Source organism: Prunus avium, chromosome 3 (genome assembly GCF_965620075.1).
Source record: "Prunus avium chromosome 3, drPruAviu1.hap1.1, whole genome shotgun sequence".
Taxonomy (NCBI): Eukaryota; Viridiplantae; Streptophyta; class Magnoliopsida; order Rosales; family Rosaceae; genus Prunus; species Prunus avium.
In genome coordinates, this window is record NC_142286.1 from 40,570,946 (window position 1) to 40,591,959 (window position 21,014).

At 38.3% G+C, this 21,014-nt stretch overlaps 4 protein-coding genes and 1 non-coding gene across 6 annotated transcripts; 4 read left to right on the forward strand and 1 right to left on the reverse strand.

Annotated features, from left to right (window-relative positions):
* Positions 1 to 133: 133 nt before the first annotated feature.
* On the reverse strand, positions 134 to 205 carry TRNAQ-UUG (transfer RNA glutamine (anticodon UUG)). Its single transcript has one exon. It is a non-coding gene; the product is annotated as a tRNA-Gln (tRNA).
* A 2,297-nt stretch (positions 206 to 2,502) lies between these two features.
* On the forward strand, positions 2,503 to 6,550 carry LOC110764393 (DHHC-type zinc finger family protein). Its single transcript, XM_021967361.2, has 5 exons — positions 2,503 to 3,109; positions 3,820 to 4,002; positions 4,690 to 4,986; positions 5,411 to 5,644; positions 5,754 to 6,550. Exons 1-5 carry the CDS (start codon positions 3,011 to 3,013, stop codon positions 6,276 to 6,278), a joined length of 1,338 nt encoding a protein of 445 aa, XP_021823053.1. The 5' UTR covers positions 2,503 to 3,010; the 3' UTR covers positions 6,279 to 6,550.
* An 812-nt stretch (positions 6,551 to 7,362) lies between these two features.
* On the forward strand, positions 7,363 to 9,685 carry DRB3 (dsRNA-binding protein 3). 2 transcript variants are annotated; one of them, XM_021967450.2, is made up of 5 exons: positions 7,363 to 7,514; positions 7,765 to 8,018; positions 8,151 to 8,370; positions 8,472 to 9,485; positions 9,599 to 9,685. In XM_021967450.2, the coding sequence occupies exons 2-5, from the start codon at positions 7,773 to 7,775 to the stop codon at positions 9,640 to 9,642; spliced, it is 1,524 nt and encodes a 507-aa protein (XP_021823142.1). In that variant the 5' UTR covers positions 7,363 to 7,514; positions 7,765 to 7,772; the 3' UTR covers positions 9,643 to 9,685. The 2 variants fall into 2 exon arrangements, with proteins under 2 accessions (XP_021823142.1, XP_088105950.1); XM_088249824.1 differs by having other exon boundaries at positions 7,364 to 7,514; positions 8,472 to 9,685.
* Positions 9,686 to 13,597: 3,912 nt separating this feature from the next.
* Positions 13,598 to 16,395, forward strand: LOC110764432 (glycerophosphodiester phosphodiesterase GDPD1, chloroplastic). Its single transcript, XM_088251208.1, has 7 exons — positions 13,598 to 13,844; positions 13,958 to 14,139; positions 14,794 to 14,853; positions 14,971 to 15,252; positions 15,357 to 15,452; positions 15,591 to 15,787; positions 15,912 to 16,395. The coding sequence occupies exons 1-7, from the start codon at positions 13,748 to 13,750 to the stop codon at positions 16,156 to 16,158; spliced, it is 1,161 nt and encodes a 386-aa protein (XP_088107334.1). The 5' UTR covers positions 13,598 to 13,747; the 3' UTR covers positions 16,159 to 16,395.
* Positions 16,396 to 19,073: 2,678 nt separating this feature from the next.
* Positions 19,074 to 20,414, forward strand: NAC084 (NAC domain containing protein 84). The gene is made up of 3 exons (XM_021967290.2): positions 19,074 to 19,522; positions 19,648 to 19,928; positions 20,023 to 20,414. Exons 1-3 carry the CDS (start codon positions 19,339 to 19,341, stop codon positions 20,269 to 20,271), a joined length of 714 nt encoding a protein of 237 aa, XP_021822982.1. The 5' UTR covers positions 19,074 to 19,338; the 3' UTR covers positions 20,272 to 20,414.
* Positions 20,415 to 21,014: the final 600 nt, after the last annotated feature.

The following is a 21,014-nucleotide window of genomic DNA, read 5'->3' on the forward strand; positions in this document are numbered from 1 at the left end:
TCGAAGGTGAAGGTATTAAGTATTAACTATTAAAAAAGAAACTGGTGACCGTGGCCCAGTGGGGAGATGGTCTGTCTGGCTTTCTTCATATGAGAGATCTACTGGGCCCCATGTAAAAAAAACTAAAGTAAAAAGGTCCCACCGGGAGTCGAACCCAGGTCGCTGGATTCAAAGTCCAGAGTGCTAACCACTACACCATGGAACCCCGTCGGGTGCTTTTACGTCCAGATGCTTTCAAATACTGTTAATCGAGTTAGAACGATCACTAATTCCAAAACACCTGTCTGAGTCTGACTCTGTGGGTGGAATCGGATGATAAAAGAATCACGTCATCTCATTTTCGGAAACTCTTTTTTTCTTTTTTCCTTTATTCCGTACAACTGTTAATCCGATTTACACAAGTATATGGTAGGAGAAGGTCGAGCTTGAGTACAAGAAAGGAAATCGAACTTGAGTACACATTCTAGAATTTATAGTGAGAGTTGGAGGGGCAGCTCAGTGCCTAACTTGTAATTTGTATATTATAAGTGGCAAAAGAGCAGGCACACATGGCTTGTCCAAAATTCAATGAGGCTGCTGCAACCATGATGGATTCATGGTCGTGGAAGGATTCATCATTCATTTAAGCACAGGGAAGGGAAGGAAGGGAAGGGGGTTCATCCATCCATCATGCCACTTACCCTAATAATAACCCTAACATTATATTTTCTATTTACCAAACGCTGTGTTATTCATTGTTGCAAGTTGCAGCTTTGCTTTGCTCATCTGCCACTTTACAGCAAGCGTCCATCCACAAACACAAATGGTACTCTATATATATAGGCACTATTCGTCTCGAATGGTTAAAAATAATAATGGAATAAAAGAAACACACAAATAAAATTAGAGGGGCACTGGACGTGTGGACGTGTGGACTATGGACAACTGTTGTTGTAGATCTCATTCTTGTTTAAAAAGAAAGAATTTATGTCTTTAAACAATTCTCGAACCGCAGACAAAGCCTTCTTTTTTCTTTTTTCTTTTTTCTTTTTCCTTTTTGTGTGCAAGGATTTCATTTTTAATTATAAAATAAAATATTTAGTACTCAAAAGGCATTCTGTGAATTCCGGGAGTTTAATGGATTTTCCATCTAAAATTCCGTGAACAGAATACATGGGGAACATGAAGAGCATTCAAAGGGGTTTTTACCAAAGATATGAAATTTTGATTGAGAAGTTTTATTGGTTCAATATTCTAATCACTTATAATAACTTTTTTCTTCTTCTATAAATGTCTCTAATATGTAGGTATAGTAAGTTTATGCGTATACGTTTGGTTATGATTCTTGTTTGTGTTTTTCAAGTGTATTTTAGCTCACAACTTTAACTCAAAATGTATTATCACCATATTTTTCAACACTTGACACACGTCCATGGGTATAATCATGGTTACACAAATACAAAGTAAATAGTTAACTATAGTTATGCCAAAAGTCACATGTCAAGTATTGAGAAAGATTGTAAAGCAATTCATGTTTTTCAAGTAAAGTATATAGTATTCTCAATTTTTTTTTTTGGTTCTGTTTTTTTGTTAATGTTTTGCAATGAGTAATATAATGTGACTAATGTCTACCACATACAGTGGTAGCGGCAGGAACTTTCTTTTGTGGTGCAAGAAAACATTACTGCAATGCCATTAATAATGAAGATAAGTCGATTCTTAAAAGTAAGAGAAAAAAAACACAATCATATAAACATATTTATGCACAAATTAGTAATACAACACATTCTACTTAGTTTCTCTATTAACAACACAAACATAAGAATGAGAAGAGTGAGTATAGAGAACGAGAAGAGTGACATAAGTAGAGGAGCAGAGCAGGTTGCCCCCGGCATAGTCTTCTTTGATGCATTTTATCAAACAACTTGCCCTCATTAATGACAAAACTTCATAAAAATTGGCACCTTCATATGTAAATAATATAATTGAGTGAGGGCAAGTGTCTTCACTGGAACTTCATTAATGGATCTGCTAGTGATCACACATCTCCGCCAAGAAAATCACCAATTTTTTTAAAAAACTAAGCCTAACAAAAATAGAAAAAAAAAATCTAAAGGATTACAGAAATATCAAATATGACATATGCTAAAAATATCCGTTGTAATTATGTGAAGTTGAAATGAATGAACTCACAAGTGAACCAAGTTGTTGTAAGTATGAAATCAACGTTGATGGAACTTTTGAGAAACATAATTATACGAGGAGATTTTTTTAATTATAAATCAATGAGAAATGAGATTCGACTTCAGAAACTCTTTTAACACTACAAAGAAAAATGCTAATAGAATAAAAGTTAGTTGGTAATTTATTACAGAATTTGTAAGTAAAGTGGAAAATATGGGAATGAAAAACCACTTATTTATTGTTTAGAGATAGTTAGATACCTACTTCAGCTAAACTCCAAGTTATTTATACCTCAACCAAACACAGAGGAAAGGGTTCAAAACCAGACTAGAAGGAAGGGCCGGTCACATTCCTATGTTGGGGACAAACAAAAAATAAAAAACTTAAAAAAAGGCACACTGGGACTGGTACTGGGTTCTCACCCACCACAGCCAGCCGCTCCATCCCCAGCCTCCCCACCCAATCAGAGCCCGCCACATCAGCCGATCCCCCCTGTAAAGCACATACACACAACAGTGATAGAACCTCTGCTGCTTTAGCCCCCCCCAAAGTAATAAGCCAAGGCAAAGCCACCTCCAAAAGGATGAAGAAAAACCCTTTTGCCCCAACCCCACCCGCATGCCTTGTCGCCCAACCTTAACCAGTCACTCTGCTCGCCGGAACCCGACCCATTTGCCAGCCCCGAAAGAGCCCTCGAGCTCCTTTTTCCATTCCATTATCAATTTTTGGTCTTTCCATATTTCCTTGGGGCCTGAGGGTCGACATCATTGTATCGGCTATCGAGCGAGGAGGATCTTATTGAGCTGAAACTCAGACTTAAACTGACAGCGTTGGTGGTGAGGAAGCGATGTACGTGGTGCCTCCGCCCCAGCGATCGGATCCGGCTTCCGGATCCGCCGGCGCCTCCACTGATTTGCGGGTCTACCAAAATTGGAAAGGCAGCAATGTCAGTTTCCTTTTTATTCTCTTTTTCCTCTTCTCCCTTTAGCCTGATAATATTTTCTTCCTTATCTTTTTTCTTTTTGCTAGATTTTTGCCGGAATAATTTCAGTAGCTCTCTATTTATATCATTTCAGTTTTAGGACTTGATGGATTACGATTTTGTGTCGCACCATTCTCATTGTTGGTTACTATTTTTATATTATTGTGATTGTGATTGGTATTATTGTTGTTACCTTACTACTATTGTTCGTATGTTTTTATATCTATTTTTGGATAGATGTTACAGTCAAGGAATGAAATTTTTTCTTTTGCCTCTTGAAAAAGTTTACAAGTAATACGAAAACGATGTAAGAAAATTAGATTTCATACGAGAGACATTGCAATTTGAATATAATGAAAACAGTGGAATACAAGAATTGATACGGATGACCCTATACATACGAGACAAAGACAAGGATGACGACGAAGTCGGCTCATTTTGTGTTCATTAACAAGGAATTATAGTATAGGTGGCAATTGTTTATAGATTGATAAGCATAGAGCTTATGTTTTACATGTATTTGAATGCCAAGCTTGGCTTGCTGTTAGAATTGGATGCTGCTTGTAGTGCAGTACCTTGCCTTGTATGAATGGCATTATTATTATTATTTTGGTTGAAAAGAGTATGAATGGCATTATGAAAACTTACATATAGTTATTTTTGCTTCTTTGCAGATATTTTTCCTTCAGGGAAGGTTTATTTTCGGACCAGATGTAAGATCACTGGGGCTGACCATATTTCTAATTGTTGCTCCTGTCACAATTTTCTGCATCTTTGTTGCAAGAAAGTTGATGGACCATTTCTCACATCACTTGGGAATATTGATAATGGTTGTCGCTGTGGTATTCACAGTTTATGTGAGTTCTCTCTCTAAATCACACACGGCTTATTTGTGTAAAGGAAAATTTATTTTGCCAGACAATTTGGCATGTTATGTTGAAAGCTACTATCAGGACTATTGATTTGGTGGAATCATCTTAGAATGTGGGGTCCTGATTCACAATTTTCACACTATAACATGCTAGTCTCTGTTGCAGAGATTAGCGGGGAACATGGTAAGTTATGGAGGATTGAACTTGTTATGAGATATGGATTGGTATAAGTTGGTAGTAGGTCCTCATGGAGCATATCGCTTCCTCTGAGTATGATACCCTTTCTATGAGTGATTTTTATCAATGCAGTTTGTAGGTTGTTGTAGAATTTACTCTGTCTTAAACCTTTACCACTATAGACAGGCTTCAATATGAGTCTAGGTTATTGAATCTACTTTGGTATTGTCAGTTTTCTTCCCTTCACAGGAGTCTTTGTAGAAGTAAATGATAATCAATTAGGTTTGTAGAGTTGTTGTAACTTGTAACAAGTTCTGGAGTTTCTAGTAAAATTGTGCCTCCACAAGCACCCTATTCTAAAATTTATTTATTGTTTGTATCTCTACTAGATTTGAGAGTTGGGCCTGGGAATTCGCAGGTGGATATAGTGCTAACTTTAGATATGTTGATGTATCTGCAGTGTGAAAATATAATGACACAATGATCTATTTTCAGGATTTAGTTCTTCTCCTGCTAACCTCTGGAAGAGATCCTGGTATAATTCCCCGTAACACACACCCCCCAGAGCCAGAAGGATTTGATGGGAACGTAGAAGGTGGGGCTGGACAAACACCACAGTTGCGTTTGCCTCGCATCAAGGAAGTAGAGGTGAATGGAATCCCTGTCAAGATCAAGTATTGTGATACTTGTATGCTTTATAGACCTCCTCGCTGCTCCCACTGTTCAATATGCAACAATTGTGTAGAAAGATTCGATCACCATTGTCCTTGGGTTGGGCAGTGTATTGGGCTGGTAAGTAATTCTTTCATTAGACTCATGCCTTCTGATTGCTCTGCCAATGTATATGAAATGAGACAAACAGACACACATATGGGCGCTCACACACATAATATGTGCATTCTTTCAAACTATATACATGCATGAATGTCTGCATACATACATTCATGCATCCATACATTGGTAATTGTAGTAATATACCAAAGATTTGAATATACAAGTCTGCACCTGGAATCAACAAAGAAAGTGGACTATTAAATGATTCAGTCACTGGCATATGGAGGTAGCTCACATCACGTGCTTGAGCTTATCTGGTTAAATATGTGTTCTTGAATTGGCTTTGTTTCATTTACTGGCATGGAATATTCCTGTTGCTGATGTGATGGATTCTCAGTTGCCTATGGAAAATATATCTGAACATTCACTAATTTGGGTGCAGAGAAATTATCGATTCTTCTTCATGTTTGTGTTCTCCACAACCCTTCTTTGTATATATGTTTTTGCATTCTGCTGGGTCTACGTTAGAAGGATCATGGGAACCGAGGACACGACAATTTGGAAAGCAATGATTAAAACTCCAGCCTCTATTGTCCTAATAGTTTACACTTTCATATCAATGTGGTTTGTTGGTGGTCTTACAGCCTTCCATTTATATCTCATCAGTACAAATCAGGTGAGAGATCCATCTCAACATGTCACAACCCTTTAGTGCAGAACTCTATCTACACGATTAATCTATTAGTATGAACAGGAGCTTATATATATTTGCGTTTTTTTTACAGACTACATATGAGAATTTCCGGTACCGATATGATAGGCGAGCCAACCCCTATAACAAAGGAGTGGTTGAGAATTTCAAGGAAATATTTTGTACCACCATTCCCCAGTCCAAGAACAATTTCAGGGCGAAGGTGCCAAGGGAACCTGGGTTGCCTCCTCGGTCAGGGGGTGGAGGTTTTATGAGCCCAAATATGGGAAAAGCTGTGGAGGACATTGAAATGGGCAGGAAAACGGTGTGGGGAGACATGAATGCTGGGGGTGATCATTACGAAGGGCAACTTAACAACAATGATCGCTTAAATTTGAAGGATGGTGAATTAGGTGAAGTTTCCCCAGATATAAGGACTACAGTCGATGAAACCGTGGATCGTGCTGGAATACACCCCAGGCGATCCAGCTGGGGAAGGAAAAGTGGAAGCTGGGAAATGTCCCCCGAAGTTCTTGCTTTGGCAGCTAGAGTCGGGGAACCAAACCGCACGGGTGGGAGTAGCAGTGGTGGCTTGACAAATGAGAACCGACATACATAGGCAGCCAAAATGTGACAGACCAGTATAGTGGCGAAATGGAGGATTTGATTGTGTGGCAGCAGAGTGGTGGTTTGTGTTCGTGCGTGGCCATTTAACACCCACATTAATATTATGTGCAATTTGGGGAAGGGTCTTTTGTAAGTGTTGGGTTGGCCATTGTGCATTTAGGAAGGAATTTGTGTGTTGTATGAGTGAGCTTTCTTGTTTTTGTATTGCATTTGTGGAATTAGTTAGTTCCTAATTGTATTGCAATTGTGGTGGAGTTACTGCTCTCTCTCTCTCTCTCTCTCTCTCTCTCTCTCATGAATTTAATGAAGATTTTTAGTTTCTGCACCAAAAGAAAAAAAGAGAAGAAACTTGGTTTCACACCTTTGCTCTGATTTCAAAGTCAGGAGAATTTTAAAGTTTGGCTAGTGTTCACTCCTCCCTAGGTTTAAATTTGACGCAAGTTACTTTAATTTAAAGGTTGAAAATAAACTAAACACTTATTTATTACAAGCTAGTCTTCGTTGTGGAAAAATAAGGCCAGCTGCATATAAGAGTAGAGCCTGAATATCGTTGCCAGCAAAGAGCTATAATACTAACTATTGTAAAATTCCAAAGTCAAACTGAGGGAGGCAACTGCCCTGCCGGTCAACAGAATGTCCAGGGCAGAGCAATCACTGACCACAGCACAGAGCCAGCCAAGTGGTGTTAAACTTCAAATTCAACGCTGTCATTGTACATATAGAATGTGGTTGGGTATATTAACCCCCACGCCCCAAAAACAAAAGCAGCAGATGGAGAATGATTTGTAAAATTGTATCCCTGCAAGGATTCTTGTGTAATTTGACCCTCCTATAATTATCCAATAACAAGTCTACGACCCCCCACCCCCCAAAAAAAGGCTAGTTTTTGGCTCTGGCTCCTCCTCAATCACCGTTACACGAGAAAGCTTACTGTAATGGGAAAATATTTCATTTGAGTTAGTAACGGTTGGTAAAACCCTAAAGGAGAAAAAAGGATCCTAACCTAAGCGGAATAAAATAATAAAGAGAAGCCAGGACCCAGGAGGAGTAATTAAAGCTGCATTTTGACATATTCACTCCACCTAGTTAGTAGTTACCTACCTTCAACTCCAATATTTACTTCCTTTTCTTTCTTCTCCTCTCCACCCCCACTCTTACTATCAGACGCTTTTGTCCTGAGAGACAAGAAGACTCCCAAGAAGCCAATGTAGGAGGACTAAGGAATCTGGTGAGTTGCTTGCTTGATTCTGTCTTAGTTTTATCAGTTGGTTGAGTTCAGTTTCTTCACTCTTTTGGTGGGCTGATCATATCTCCTGCCTAAGCCTTACATTACATATATAATTAGTGTCTCTGAGTCTGAGCAAATTTTCAGGTGATGGGTTTTCCTTTTAAGATTGTATGGAATAATGGAAATCATATATATAATATGGCTTCATCATTTAGAATTTGATGGTTTATTTGGATGCATTTTGTGAAAGGCGATATCATGTATAAGAACCAGCTGCAGGAGCTTGCACAGAGAAGCTGTTTCAACCTCCCTTCCTATGCGTGCATCAGACAAGGACCAGATCATGCACCCAGATTCAAAGCTTCTGTCAACTTCAACGGTGAGATCTTTGAAAGCCCAAACTACTGCACCACATTGAGACAAGCAGAGCACGCAGCTGCAGAAGTAGCCCTCAATAAACTCTCCACAAGAGGCCCTTCCAGGTCTCTCACTGCTAGAGTTCTTGTAAGTTGGTTTCTTTCCCAACCAACTACCAAGATAAGCTAGAAATTCTCTGTTTTCAGTTACTTTTCAATTATTAATTAGCAAGTTTTCTTACTTCGTTTCATACCTTGTTGTGGATTGTATCTGATCAAGGATGAAACTGGAATTTACAAAAACCTCCTTCAAGAAACCGCTCACAGAGCTGGGCTGAAGCTCCCTGTGTACACCACTGTAAGATCAGGTCCTGGCCATGTCCCAGTTTTCACTTGTACTGTAGAGCTTGCTGGCATGAGTTTTACAGGTGAGGCAGCCAAAACCAAGAAGCAAGCCGAGAAGAATGCTGCAATTGCAGCATGGTCTGCCTTGAAAAGAAGTATCTTCTCATTTCCCATTCTCTCTCACAATTTGGTTTAGTTGGTATTTTTTAGCAAAATGAAATTGCTTTATCAAGTATGCATCTTTGTGCAATGCCAGGCTTGGGGCCATTGACAGCTAAAGAAGCAGAAGAACAGGACCAGGCAGTTGTGACAGGGGTGCTCTCAAATTTTAGACCCAAAGATGATCACAATAGCAAACAATTTATAAGGAGGAGAGATCAAATTCAAGCAAGGAGAAGAATGGTCAGGGGCCAATGCCACAGAGACAATACTATTGCCTCTACATCATCATCATCATCATCATCATCTCCATCATCATTATCCTCCACATCCAGTGCTGCTAACTCTCTACAGAATCAACACTGGAGGCTGATAGATCTGTTAACAGATTTGGTTCCAGAAGTTTCAAAGCAGAAGCAAAACAGCTTTGCATCTCTGCTTCCTCCACCCCCACCAAGAACAGCCTCAAAGATTTTGCCACCAACTACACTGCTCAGCAAAGACAATTCCTCTTCCTACACATTAACCAATTCCAATTATAGGCCTATCCCAGTAGTACAAGTTAATGTGAGGAGGGGATCACAAGTTATTCCACCTCCATTGGAAGACCACCAAAGGGATGAGGAAGAATGGCTTGGTACCGGAAAATCAGATATCATTATTAGTAACAACAACAAGGCCATTGAAAAGGAGGGTCCTAGTAATTCAAATTCAAGTTCTGCATACAGGCAATTTCCTGTGTCTAATACAGGAAGGCAATTTCCATTAGGTCCAATTAAGGCATTGCCTACAAGTAGCCACATGATGGACAGAGCCATGTACACTGGAGGGTTCAGCCCGCACAGGATTGCCCCTGCAGTTCAAATCAGATCAGTGATCCCAGTTTGTGCAGCACCACCAGCACCACAATCAAACCCATCAAGAATGATGTCAATGAAAGACACTTCACAGGCAGGCTTAAGTGCTTCTTCTTCTTCTACAAATTCAGTGGCCATGCAACCAGGAACAGAGTTCTCCTCATCAGCCAGCTCAAAGTTCAACATGCCCGAGTCAAGCTCAACTCAGCTGGGTTCTGAGTTCAACAAGCTACAGTTAGGAGGAGGAAAAAACAGTAAGATAATCTAAATCTCCTAAATGAAATGAACCCATAATTACAGTTGTCTTTTTACTTGGATGGGATGGGATGGAATGGGATGTTTACTAAACTTGTGCTTGTGGCCTCAGAAACCCATGATTTTTGTGTCGTGGTGGAATCTTGTAAAAGATGATGGAATCTCAAGTACTTTTCACCTTGGCATGGCATGTATTAAATTACTGCTTCTTCCCACTGCCCAGAGAGAGAGAGAGAGAGATGTAGAGATGTAGAGATGTAGAGAGAGCAGCAAAGCAATAAATGAGATATGGGAGAGTGGTTGCAGAGGATAAGAGGGGAGAGAGAGAGAAGTTGGGGGGCAGATGAGGGTAGCAATGAAGGAGCCTGAAGAGGGCCAACAGACACTTGTAGCGATTAATGCAAGCAATTAATTTACCCTCAGAAATATTTAATGCTTCTGTCTTCGCCATTAATGCTCTCCTTCCTATCTCTCAACGAAGACAGAGAAAGAAAGAGAGATATAATAGGCAGACAGCTTTTCTTCAGCTTATCTTCTTCCTTCTGTTTATTTAATAGCTAGCGAGCGCCAATTGGGAGACTTTTGATACTTGGTTGGAGGAGGTTATTGTATAATATTTTGAATGAATGAATGAATGAGAAAGAAAGTAGCCGTTGTGTTGTTTTGATATAGGTGCAGTGCAGTGCAGTGCAGGCATGCAGGGTAACGTAAGATACTAGCTAGCTAGCAAACGAAGCCCAACCAACCCAATTGGGGCTCATATTCAAATCATGACCTAATTGTTTTTGTGTTTTCTAGTTTCTTTCTACTTTCTTTCTACACCCAGCCAGCCAAAAAGGCAGGCACCATCACCATGTCTTAGTTAGCTTTGACTTTGGAAAAAAACTTCAGAAATGAAATGAGTAGTTTCATGGTGAAGTTTTGGATTAATCACAAAACCTGGTGGGGCTGTTGGGTTAATTAGGTCATGAATAATCACATCAGATATCTGTAAATTAAAGCACTTGGAATTTGTTAGGGGTCTTGGAAAGATTCCACAGAAAAGCTTTAATGGTGGTACGTACGAATCAAACACCTTCCCTCCCAGTTGTTAACTCTATGAATGAATGTAATGAACCCTAAACCTTTATGGCCCAAAAAAAAAAAAACCCTAAACCTAGTTACCTAAAATAATGGCATACAAGACATTGGTCTGACAACAAGAAGGAACAAAGCTGCACGATGCACAACCATGACATGAAATAACTGTCAACATAAAAAGATTGGGCTCTTTTTAGGCTTTGATGGCTTCCTTTCCTTTCTGTCCAGAATTGCCAATGCTACGTGCTTAACTCATCTGCCGAGCCCAATTCAGGTGATAAGACAAAATTGGGCTCATTGAACTCATACCCTTAAAGTCGTGTAGGGCTGGTTAGCTTCTGTCCAAATAATTATAGCCCGATGCTATCAGGCGACCCAAAACATAAGGAATTCCAAGCCTAAAATTAAAGTAAAATCGACAACAATGAAGAAACAACTCCTCCTACAAGGCATAGAAAGCAAGAATATTGCACCATGCTCCAGTAATCTAGCGAATTCTGCTTTTTTTTCTTCTTTCCGTTTTGAAGAATCTAGGGACTTTTTTCTGGACACGACTTTTCATATAATCATTAAATCATGTGTGTTTCTTATCTCATTTCATGACTAGGCTGATGATGAGAGAGAGGAAAAAAGTTTGCAGTCGTATACAAACAGACAGCTGAAAACGGAGTAATTTTTGCATGTTTCCGAGTACGCTAACTTGGTGTACCATCTGATATACATAGGACATGTGAAAATATTTTAATTTTATTTTAAAAAAGCAGTGCAGTTAGTTGGAGAGTTCAAACACATGTCATATATATCTTAAATGGTACCCGAACATGCAAAAACAATTCATGAAAATGGGCTGTGTGTTTTATTGGGTGTGAAAGGGTGGAAGTTTCCCACAATTTCTCCAACATGAGTTAGATTCTGATTCATCAAGATGAACAAAATGGGGTAATTGACTAGGCTGGCTGAAAAGATAAAGTGTCTAGAGCATGAATCTTGGAAAGAGAAAGCGTCATATTGGAATTGCATGAGTTCCTTAATGAAATCAAGTGTACGATATTGAATTGTGCAGAAAAATTAACCTCGGTATATTATAGGTACATCACATGAGAAGAGAAAGAAATTGGCAACATCAATCCAACGAGGCCACTGCTTTTCTCTTTCTCTTTCTCTTTCTCTCCTGACCCGAATGGCACAAGATTCTCTGTGCTTTTCTTTAGCTTTGGTGACAAAAGCTAAGCTCAATGTTTGGAACAGTGGGAACCAACTCACCTTTCTATATTTAGTCACCATCCATCCACACTCCACGATTATTGGTTAGCCCTAAAACTCAAAGCACAGATGAGCACGCATGCACCTTTATTATTTCCTTTCCCTTCTCCATTAATTTTTCCTCTTTTTGTTTCATATATTTTGTTAGTTGACATGTCTTTTTCTATCTGCCCCAGCGCTAGCCAGAATATTTTGTGCAGACAAGGATGGAAATGGAATCGTCTGGTAACTGGTTTAGTTGAGCAATATTCATTCTAATATACTATTCATTTGTTATCGTGGATTGTAAGAGTAAAAGTTGGGTTTCAAGTTCCCCATCCCCAACTAAACTAATTCCTGCTGGCAGCCTGGCACCAACACCAACACCAACTCCAACTCCAACTATGGAGTGGATCATTCATTGAGGTCATATATATTTTAATTATTATAATAGAGGTCCAGACAGATAAGCCTACCGTGGTTACACATCATCTCCCCACCACTTATCCATTTCTTATTAATATTTTCTATCTTTTAGTGGTCGATCTTCATTCTTGCATTGCAATTTGCAATTTGCCCAAGTATGTAACCGAAAAACAAAATAACGAAGAAAAGACCGGGGGACTTTTGAGTCTTTGACTGTTAAGAAAACGTTAGCGGAAGAAGAGAAGAAAATAAATTCGAGAAAACAACTCACGTGCCGGTGCCGGTGCCGGCGATGTCAAAGACCCGACACTTTCGGACCACGCCACGCGGAGCTTATCTTATCCGATCGTACTTGGCGCTGACACGAATTGTATATTTTTAAGTTTTTTCAAAACAATACTGGTTCTTCACCAAAAGGCAAAAGCTAAAACAATATATATATACTTTTCTTCGGATTGGTTTATGATTTTTAGTCTTAACCGTTGGATCGCATGCACAATGCTTATTAAATTCATAACACATTTAATAGATGGCTGAGATTAAAAAATCTTAAGCCGAAAAGCTCCCAACAAAACAATATTCGTCTCGATATTTCCTCCATCTTCAAGAGTCCAGACTTAACCTCCCCACCGCACGCACGTGCCAGGTGGCGCGCACTAATAATATATTTTTCTTTTTCGTCAAACGTGGAAATCATGTTACTGTTGTGCCAAGCTAGCTATAAATATAAAAGATATTTAGTCATATATTTATTCTTATCACTAATAATATAGATAAACTCTACACCATTTAATTTTTATAAATAAAACAAAAAAAACCTTAAAAAATGACAGTTGGCCATATTTAATTTAATTTTGATTATTAAATTAATTTGATGCCTTATTGAGTGTTTTGAGTTTTTTTTATATAAGGTTTTGGGGTTAAGTTTGTTTTAAGAAATCAATGGTAATTTTGTAATTTTAAAGAAGTTAAAAGCCTTTTTGTTATGTTGTAAATAGATTTTGGGTGTGTTTCTAAAATCCATTTCATGTATAATTTTTTTATAATTTGGACTCCTATATTGGGTATAATAGTAAATCTCCTAAAATATAATGTATTTTCGACAAAGAAAATTAGTATTACAATAGTTGACCGATGGAAATGTGAAAATGAAAAACCATAAAATCATTAACACGTGTATTGGTAGTTTGGTGTATTTTTTTGGTTGGTGGAAAGAAAAAGGAATATTAATGAGTTTAACGGTGTTGAGAGGGTCCAACAACAAAAAAATTGTGTTGAGAGGGGAAGAATAATGGAATATCCATAGCATAAGCGAAGGGGAGGGAATATTCTGAAGACAGATCCCGTTCCGTTTGGCGTGGCTCGCGTCGGTCCTCCTTTCACTCCTAAATAAATATAAATACCCCCCTTCCTCCATACTCTTGCTTCAAATCTACAAAGCTTCACAATACTTTGTTGCGTCGCCCCGTCTCCTTTAATTTCCCCGTCTTTAAACCAAAAAAAAAAAAAAAAAATGGCTCTCAAGGCTGTCCATGTCTCCGACGTCCCCAACCTCGACCAGGTGCCGGAAAATGCCTCTCTGGCGCTCTATTCCACCCGCTTCTCCAAAGGTACATAATACATATACGTGTTCAATTACTAATCTTTATTAATTTGTTTCAATTTTTGTGTATTTTAGAGATATTAACAGGATTTACTTTTTGAACATGGTGTTATTTTATAGGAGTGGAAATGGGCCGGGTGGCATCAAGGATACCCAAGTTTCTGGTGATAGGACACAGAGGGAATGGTATGAACGCGTTACAGTCGTCGGATAGGAGAATGAGAGCCATTAAAGAGAACTCCATCGCATCCTTCAACTCAGCTGCCAACTTCCCCATCGATTTCGTCGAATTTGATGTTCAGGTGAGAGAGCTTGCTTGCTTGCTATTATTTCCTCTGTTTCTCTCTGTCTCTCAATTCAATTCAATGAACCCAACCCAACAATGCCTGTGTGTCTCTGGATTTTTTGGTGGGCTTTTCCTGTTTTTCGCTTGATATTTATTTATTTTTAAGCATGCAAATTGTCGAAACTTGAATTCCACCGCTTTAGCTGTCTGTCGCCGCATACGCGTTGTTGTTGTTGTCGGTATGCGCATGAGAATGTGAATGAATTTGATCGAGTCCGCAGTAAAACCCGCCCCTGTTTGAGGGTATTTCTGTAAATTCAACTTTTTTTTTTTTAATTTTCCGGTGGATTTGTTTGGTTTTCCGATTTGAGTGGGGTTAAAGCTCTTCGAGTCCTCTGTTTTCTATCGTTTGTATTTGTGTGGGATTTGTCTGCCCGAAACTTTTCTTTTGAGTTTGAAATGGTACTGATTATATCTCCTTTTCTTTGCATTTGTTTTTCCTTCCTTAATATTTTGGAATTTGGATTGAAATCACAAGAATGGAGGTGAATGAAGCTATAAAAGGGGCAAAAAAAAAAAAAAAAAAACAGAAGAAAAGAAACCCAAAAAAAAAAAAAAACAAGGAAAAATGAAACAAGAAAGTGAAACCCAATGTGGTGGCTTTTTGTAGGTAACCAAAGATGACTGCCCAGTCATTTTCCACGACAACTTCATCCTCTCCGAAGAAAATGTAAGCTTTATTTCTCCACCCCCTTCTCTTATTATTGAATTTTCCTTTTTCTGATTATTACGTACGTAGAAATTTTAAACTTGGTTAATGTTTTGGTCGATTTTGATTTTGCAACAGGGGACTGTGTTTGAGAGGAGAGTAACGGAACTGTGTCTGTCGGAGTTTCTTTGCTACGGTCCACAAAGAGAGGCAGGAAAGGAAGGAAAAACTTTGTTGAGGAAAACCAAAGATGGTAAAATAGTAAGATGGGATGTTGAAAAAGATGACTCTCTCTGCACACTCCAAGAAGCCTTCGAGCAGGTTGAACCTTCCCTGGGCTTCAACATCGAGTTGAAATTCGACGACTGCATTGTTTACGAACAGGACTATCTCATCAACGTCTTTCAAGCCATCTTGCAAGTACGCAGCACATCATGCCCTTTTGATCATTTATAGAATTCTTTAATCATAACTTTTTATAATCGGTACTGATTGAAGTCTCTTAATTTTGTTTTGTTGGACAGGTGGTGTTTAACTACGCCAAAGACAGGCCCATCATCTTCTCAAGCTTCCAACCCGATGCTGCGCTGCTTGTTAAAAAGTTGCAGAGCACCTATCCTGTAAGCACTTGCCAAATAATTGCTTGCTTCAAAGTTGTCTTATATATCATATATGTTGATCAATTACTGATGATTTGCCAACTATTCTAGAAATGGGGTGTGAATTACTAAGGTTGCTGAATCAATTGATGATGGCAGGTTTTTTTCTTGACAAATGGTGGGACGGAGCTTTATTATGATGTGAGAAGGAATTCTTTGGAGGAAGCCATAAAGTTGTGTTTGGAGGGTGGTTTGCAAGGTATTGTGTCGGAGGTTAAGGGTGTGTTCAGAAATCCTGGGGCACTGACCAAGATCAAGGAGGCCAAGCTTTCACTCCTAACATACGGAAAGTTGAAGTAAGCATATGGACTTTGATTTGCTCAACAGATTTCTTACTTAGCATGTGCTTTAGCCCATGTTCTGGTTTAAACTTTGAGAATTATGAATGTTAAATTGATGAAATACATGATGAAATTGCAGCAATGTGGCGGAAGCTGTTTACATGCAGCACCTAATGGGAATCGAGGGAGTGATAGTAGATCTTGTGCAAGAGATCACGGAGGCTCTGTCGGATATGATTAAGCCAACAACAGCTGAAGACGGGGGGGACAAGAATCTGTTGGAAGGAGACGGGAAGATGCAGATGCAGGTGAAATCAAAGCCAGAGTTCTCGCAGAGGGAGCTTTCTTTTCTTTTGAAGCTGATTCCAGAGTTGATACAGCTCTGATACAAGGATTGCCACTTGCCCTTTGCTTGTTTCAAATATATTTTCTCTTTTTCTTTAGGGCCTATACTCATCACTCAAGTCTGGAGGTTGACGCATCTTATTCTATGCTCGTTGTACATAATTTGGTCTTGTTTTATATAGCACAAACGTTGTGCGCTCCTCCATTATCCATCCATACGTGTATCTCAGAAATTCTATGTTAATTAGTTGAGCAGCTTATTTTCTTCCTTCTTCCAAGTTCCAAGTTCCAAGTTCTACTCTCTCTCTCTCTCTCTCTCACTAGGTCTGGACTTCATTTATTTTGTAATTGGTGGAGATAGTTAATTGAAAAAGAAAAAATTGAGATGGAGGATTAAGTAAGAGGAACCTTTTCATGAGAAGAAACCAAAAACAATATATTCCCCAAGTAGAATAGTATCATAGTATCATTTTCGGATGAATGATTTTTTTTTATTTTTATGCGAGATGAATGATTATTTGCGCATCTATCATCGGTCGGTTTTTGGAAGGCAAAAGTGGTTGATTGTGTGCTGTGATTCACTTGTTGCATTATTGGTTTGTGCTTTGTGTCCTGGCAATACCAATACATTAATATTAATATTAATTAGCGTATGAAATGGTTTTTGCTGCTTTGGAATGGCAAGAGAATAGTGCATCCGGGCTTATTGCTTGTATTATTCTTCATAAGATTGGGCTTGTTGCAGCCCAATCTTAATATGGGCTTAACCCAGATTGTGATATTTCTTTATGCCTCGTTTGCTTAGAGCATCTCCAAGGGAGTATGCAAATAAAATAGGCAAAATTGTACTATAACAACCTAAGTGGCATGTTACCTACCCATTTGACTCATGAAAAAAGTTAGTCACTCCAAGTGATTAGGCAACGCAAGTCTACAAACTAATATTATATATATATATTTTTTATTTTTTACTTTTAATAATATATTTTATAGAAAGTAGGTAAGAGAATGAAGATGATATTTTATTATAAAAAGCTTGCCTACTCTTTTGCCTCTTCCCTTCAAGATGCTCTTAATGGGCTTAGATGCTAATAAACCAAAATGACTAAGGATGATTATGAAGGGTAGCTGCCCCTCTCTCAAATACTATTTTGTTATTTCTCATCAATAACGCTATGACACACGTGATAATAGTTCCACAATTGGGGGTTGATTCCCACTATCCAATAATATAAAGAAAAAGCTGATTTGAGGATGTGGGATTCACATTCCAAATCGCTTTCTTGCTTTACCTTCTTAGTCCAATGGAAGTATTGAACTTACCCCTCACCCACACCTGCTCGTAGTAGCAGCAGCTCCTGATCAATTAATCAAAGACCTAAACTAAACTATTAGTATTACTAATTAGCGGAGAAGATGATCATAGGCCCATGGTGGCTTGCTGTATGCATATATAGAATAGAAGCTTGGAAAGCATGTATTTATAATTTAGTTCAGAAGAAAACCAAGTGTAGTCGAGTTTGAGAAGAAGATGGTATTTTGTTTAAATTAGATTTTCAAATACAGAATGGCAGACACACAACAAAGTAGCAAACAGGTAGCTAGGCTTGCTAGCTTCTTGAATATTAATAGATAGAGAAGAAGATAGCATTAATGTGAGATGATATAATAAGAAATAGAAAAATTAGATGATGATGGGCATCTCCACCACCACCACAGTAACGAATCTCACAGTCACAGCACTCTGTCTATGTCAACAATTTCAAGACAAGACCACACTACAAGGTGGAGCTAGCATATATATATATATATATGAATTTGTTTCTTTCTTGGTTTTGGTCGAAATCGATGTGTTTCACTTTCAAACACGCATCTAGAGATGTACATGTTGTATGATGTGTGGTGGTGTTCACAGTTTCAACTTTCAACTTGAAGGAGGGAGGGGACAATGCTATTCTCTTAAATTGTTTGTTTATTATGGTATATGGATATGATGTATTTGTTGTTGTATCCATCTTATCATGATCAACAGGTTTGACCTAGGCCATTTATGAAGAGCCGAGGCTAAAATATATATATATATATATATATATTAATCTCTTCGCTGGAGTTGGCTGGCCCATCTGGGAAACATCTGGGAAGCATCTGGTTGGTTGCAGCCAAAAGCTATTTCCTCAAAATTCACTATATAAATAATAGAGATACATAATAAATGAGATGTAAGCATTAAAAAAATAAAGAATTGTGATGGAAAATCATCTTCTTTTGATTTGATACATTTCTGATGATCTTTATTGAATAATTATACGTACTTTGCAAGGAATCATGAAAAAATTGAAACTAGGTTAATCATCTCTGAAACTGAAATGCATCTACAGCGTACAGACAGACTAGAGTATGTTTAATTAGATACATTTGTCCACAAAAAGCCAGCCACATAAATTAAGTCAAGATAATAATAAAAGGTCGTACAAGTTAAAACAAGAGTAGGTAAGCGAGACCAAGCAGATAGATAAAGATTAAACTTTAAAGACTGCCTGCCTGCCTGCCTGCCTGCCTGCCTTTGTAAATTGAAATGTTTCCATCAGCATTCAGCAGCAGCACAACCGAAAAAAAAAATTGTGGCACACATGAAGTGACAGGCAGACAGACTAGTAGAAGAAGAAGAAGAAGCGCATGCTTATTGACCAAAAAAAAGCAGATGATTGGAATTTCAACTTTGGCCTTTACTAATACTAATACTAATATTACTAATACAAAGACAGATAGCTGCTAAAGTTGTTGAGTCCTCACACGCTTGTGATTGTGTGAAAACAAAGACCGTCAAAACTCAAGAACAAAACAAAGCTATTCCCCATTTCCCCAGTCAATGAAGGGGTTCCCGAGTCAGAATTGGAGTTAGAATTTCCTCTTAAGTCTACTAGCTAGTCTCTTATTTAAAAGGCTATACTGTCTCTGTGTTTCCCCACCACACACGTCTCCTTCTTTTGCCTTTTCTAAATAAACATCCATTTCCATTTATTTGCTTTGCTCTCTCTCTCTCTCTCTCTCTCTCTCTCTCTCTCTTGTTGCAGTTGTACAACAGTCAGGAACATATATTCCTAGCTGCCTACGTATAAATGGGTTGCTTCCGCTTCAATTAAGCTAGAGCTAGTGGCTTGCTCTTCTTCAGTCTTATTGATTATATTCAGCAGAACCAATATCAGATATTTGATTTATAGATGGAGAAATTACCAAACTTTGTTATAAACGGAGGAGTAAAGATGCCAGTTGGGTACCGGTTTCATCCCACGGATGAAGAGCTTGTGATCCACTACTTGAAGAGAAAGGTCCATGCCGCGCCATTGCCTGCTTCCATCATTCCCGACTTTGACGTCTTCCACACTCATCCCTGGGGCTTGCCAGGTACTTCATTTAACCCAACTGAAATTGAACTGAGAGAGAAGAATAGTTGAAAACAAAGGCTATAGGTAGCTTATTGATCCATTATCTCTCTCTCTCTCTCTCTCTCTCTCTCTCTCTGTGTATAGGTTGTGGAGGTGATGTTAGGGAAAAGAGGTATTTCTTTTACAATCAAATAAATGCGATTGAGATTGACGACACTAGGAGAGCTGCTGGCTGTGGTTACTGGAAGCCTATGGGCAAAGAGAAGCAAATTGTTGATCCTGAAAGCAGCGAAGCAGTTGGGATCAGGAAAACGTTGGTTTTCTGCCAAAGGAAGCGCCGTTACCATGAGACTCAAACTAAAACTCGATGGTTCATGCATGAATATCAGCTCTTGTCTTCTCAAGTAAACCCAACCCATAGCCAGGTATTTATTTATGTAACTAGTTATTAATCTTTTTGCTAATTAATACAGCCAGTAAATAACTAATATGATGATCATCATGTTATATATAATGCAGGCATCTAAAAGGGAACTGGGAAACTGGGTTGTGTATCGCGTATTTCAGAGAAAGAGAAAGCCTCAAAGATCATCAGATATTATTCCTCAACCCTCCAACAGCAAGAGGACTCGGACTCAGAGATTAGTGGAGGTGATTACACCTTCTTCCTCCTCCACATGTTCGAGTGATATCACTCACCTCTCTTCCAATGCCAATAGGCTAGATCATGATCAGGAGGAAAACAGCAGTGCTGCTGCTGATAATTAACATAGCTATTCTTGATCATATATATATAATATTTTTGCCTGAGACGACTGAAGATGAGAGATAGCTTTAAGCTTCCTTTCATGAGAATGCAACTGTAGCGCAACAAATTAAATGAGAAAGAAAAGGCTTAATTTTATCTTTAATTTGAATGGCTTATCAAGTTACGAACAAGCATATTAGCTAGCTAGATTAATTATTGTCTTCTTCATGGCAAATCCAAAATGAAGCGCCGTGGATTTAATTAATAATTATATTCTTGTTTCCCTACCTTACCTTGCTTTATTGGGTTCATCAAATAATTCACCATACCATATGTCTATATTTGGGATCGATATATGGTATATAATCATAGTGAGAGGAAAAGAGGAATGCATATATATATATATATATATATATATATATATATATATATATATATATATATGTGGCATTCATTGTTTCTGAGTAAATCTGGAAGCTTTTGTTTCCTTCCTTACGAAAAGGCAAATGATTTTTGAGACAAAAGATATGACCCAGACTAATAAAAAAAACAACTGGCAAATGTTACATGCATACATATATGATGATGGCCATGCTTTTATGCATGTAAAGCGTCCATTGATTGCTATGAAAGCAACAATTAGTACCACCCAAAAGAGGCATCCAAAGACACATACATGGATGGTTAAAGTGTTTTTTTCCCTTTCCTTTTGTTGGGCATAAAGCTAAGGGAAAAAGAGGTTCTTCAATTCTGTTCTGTTCTG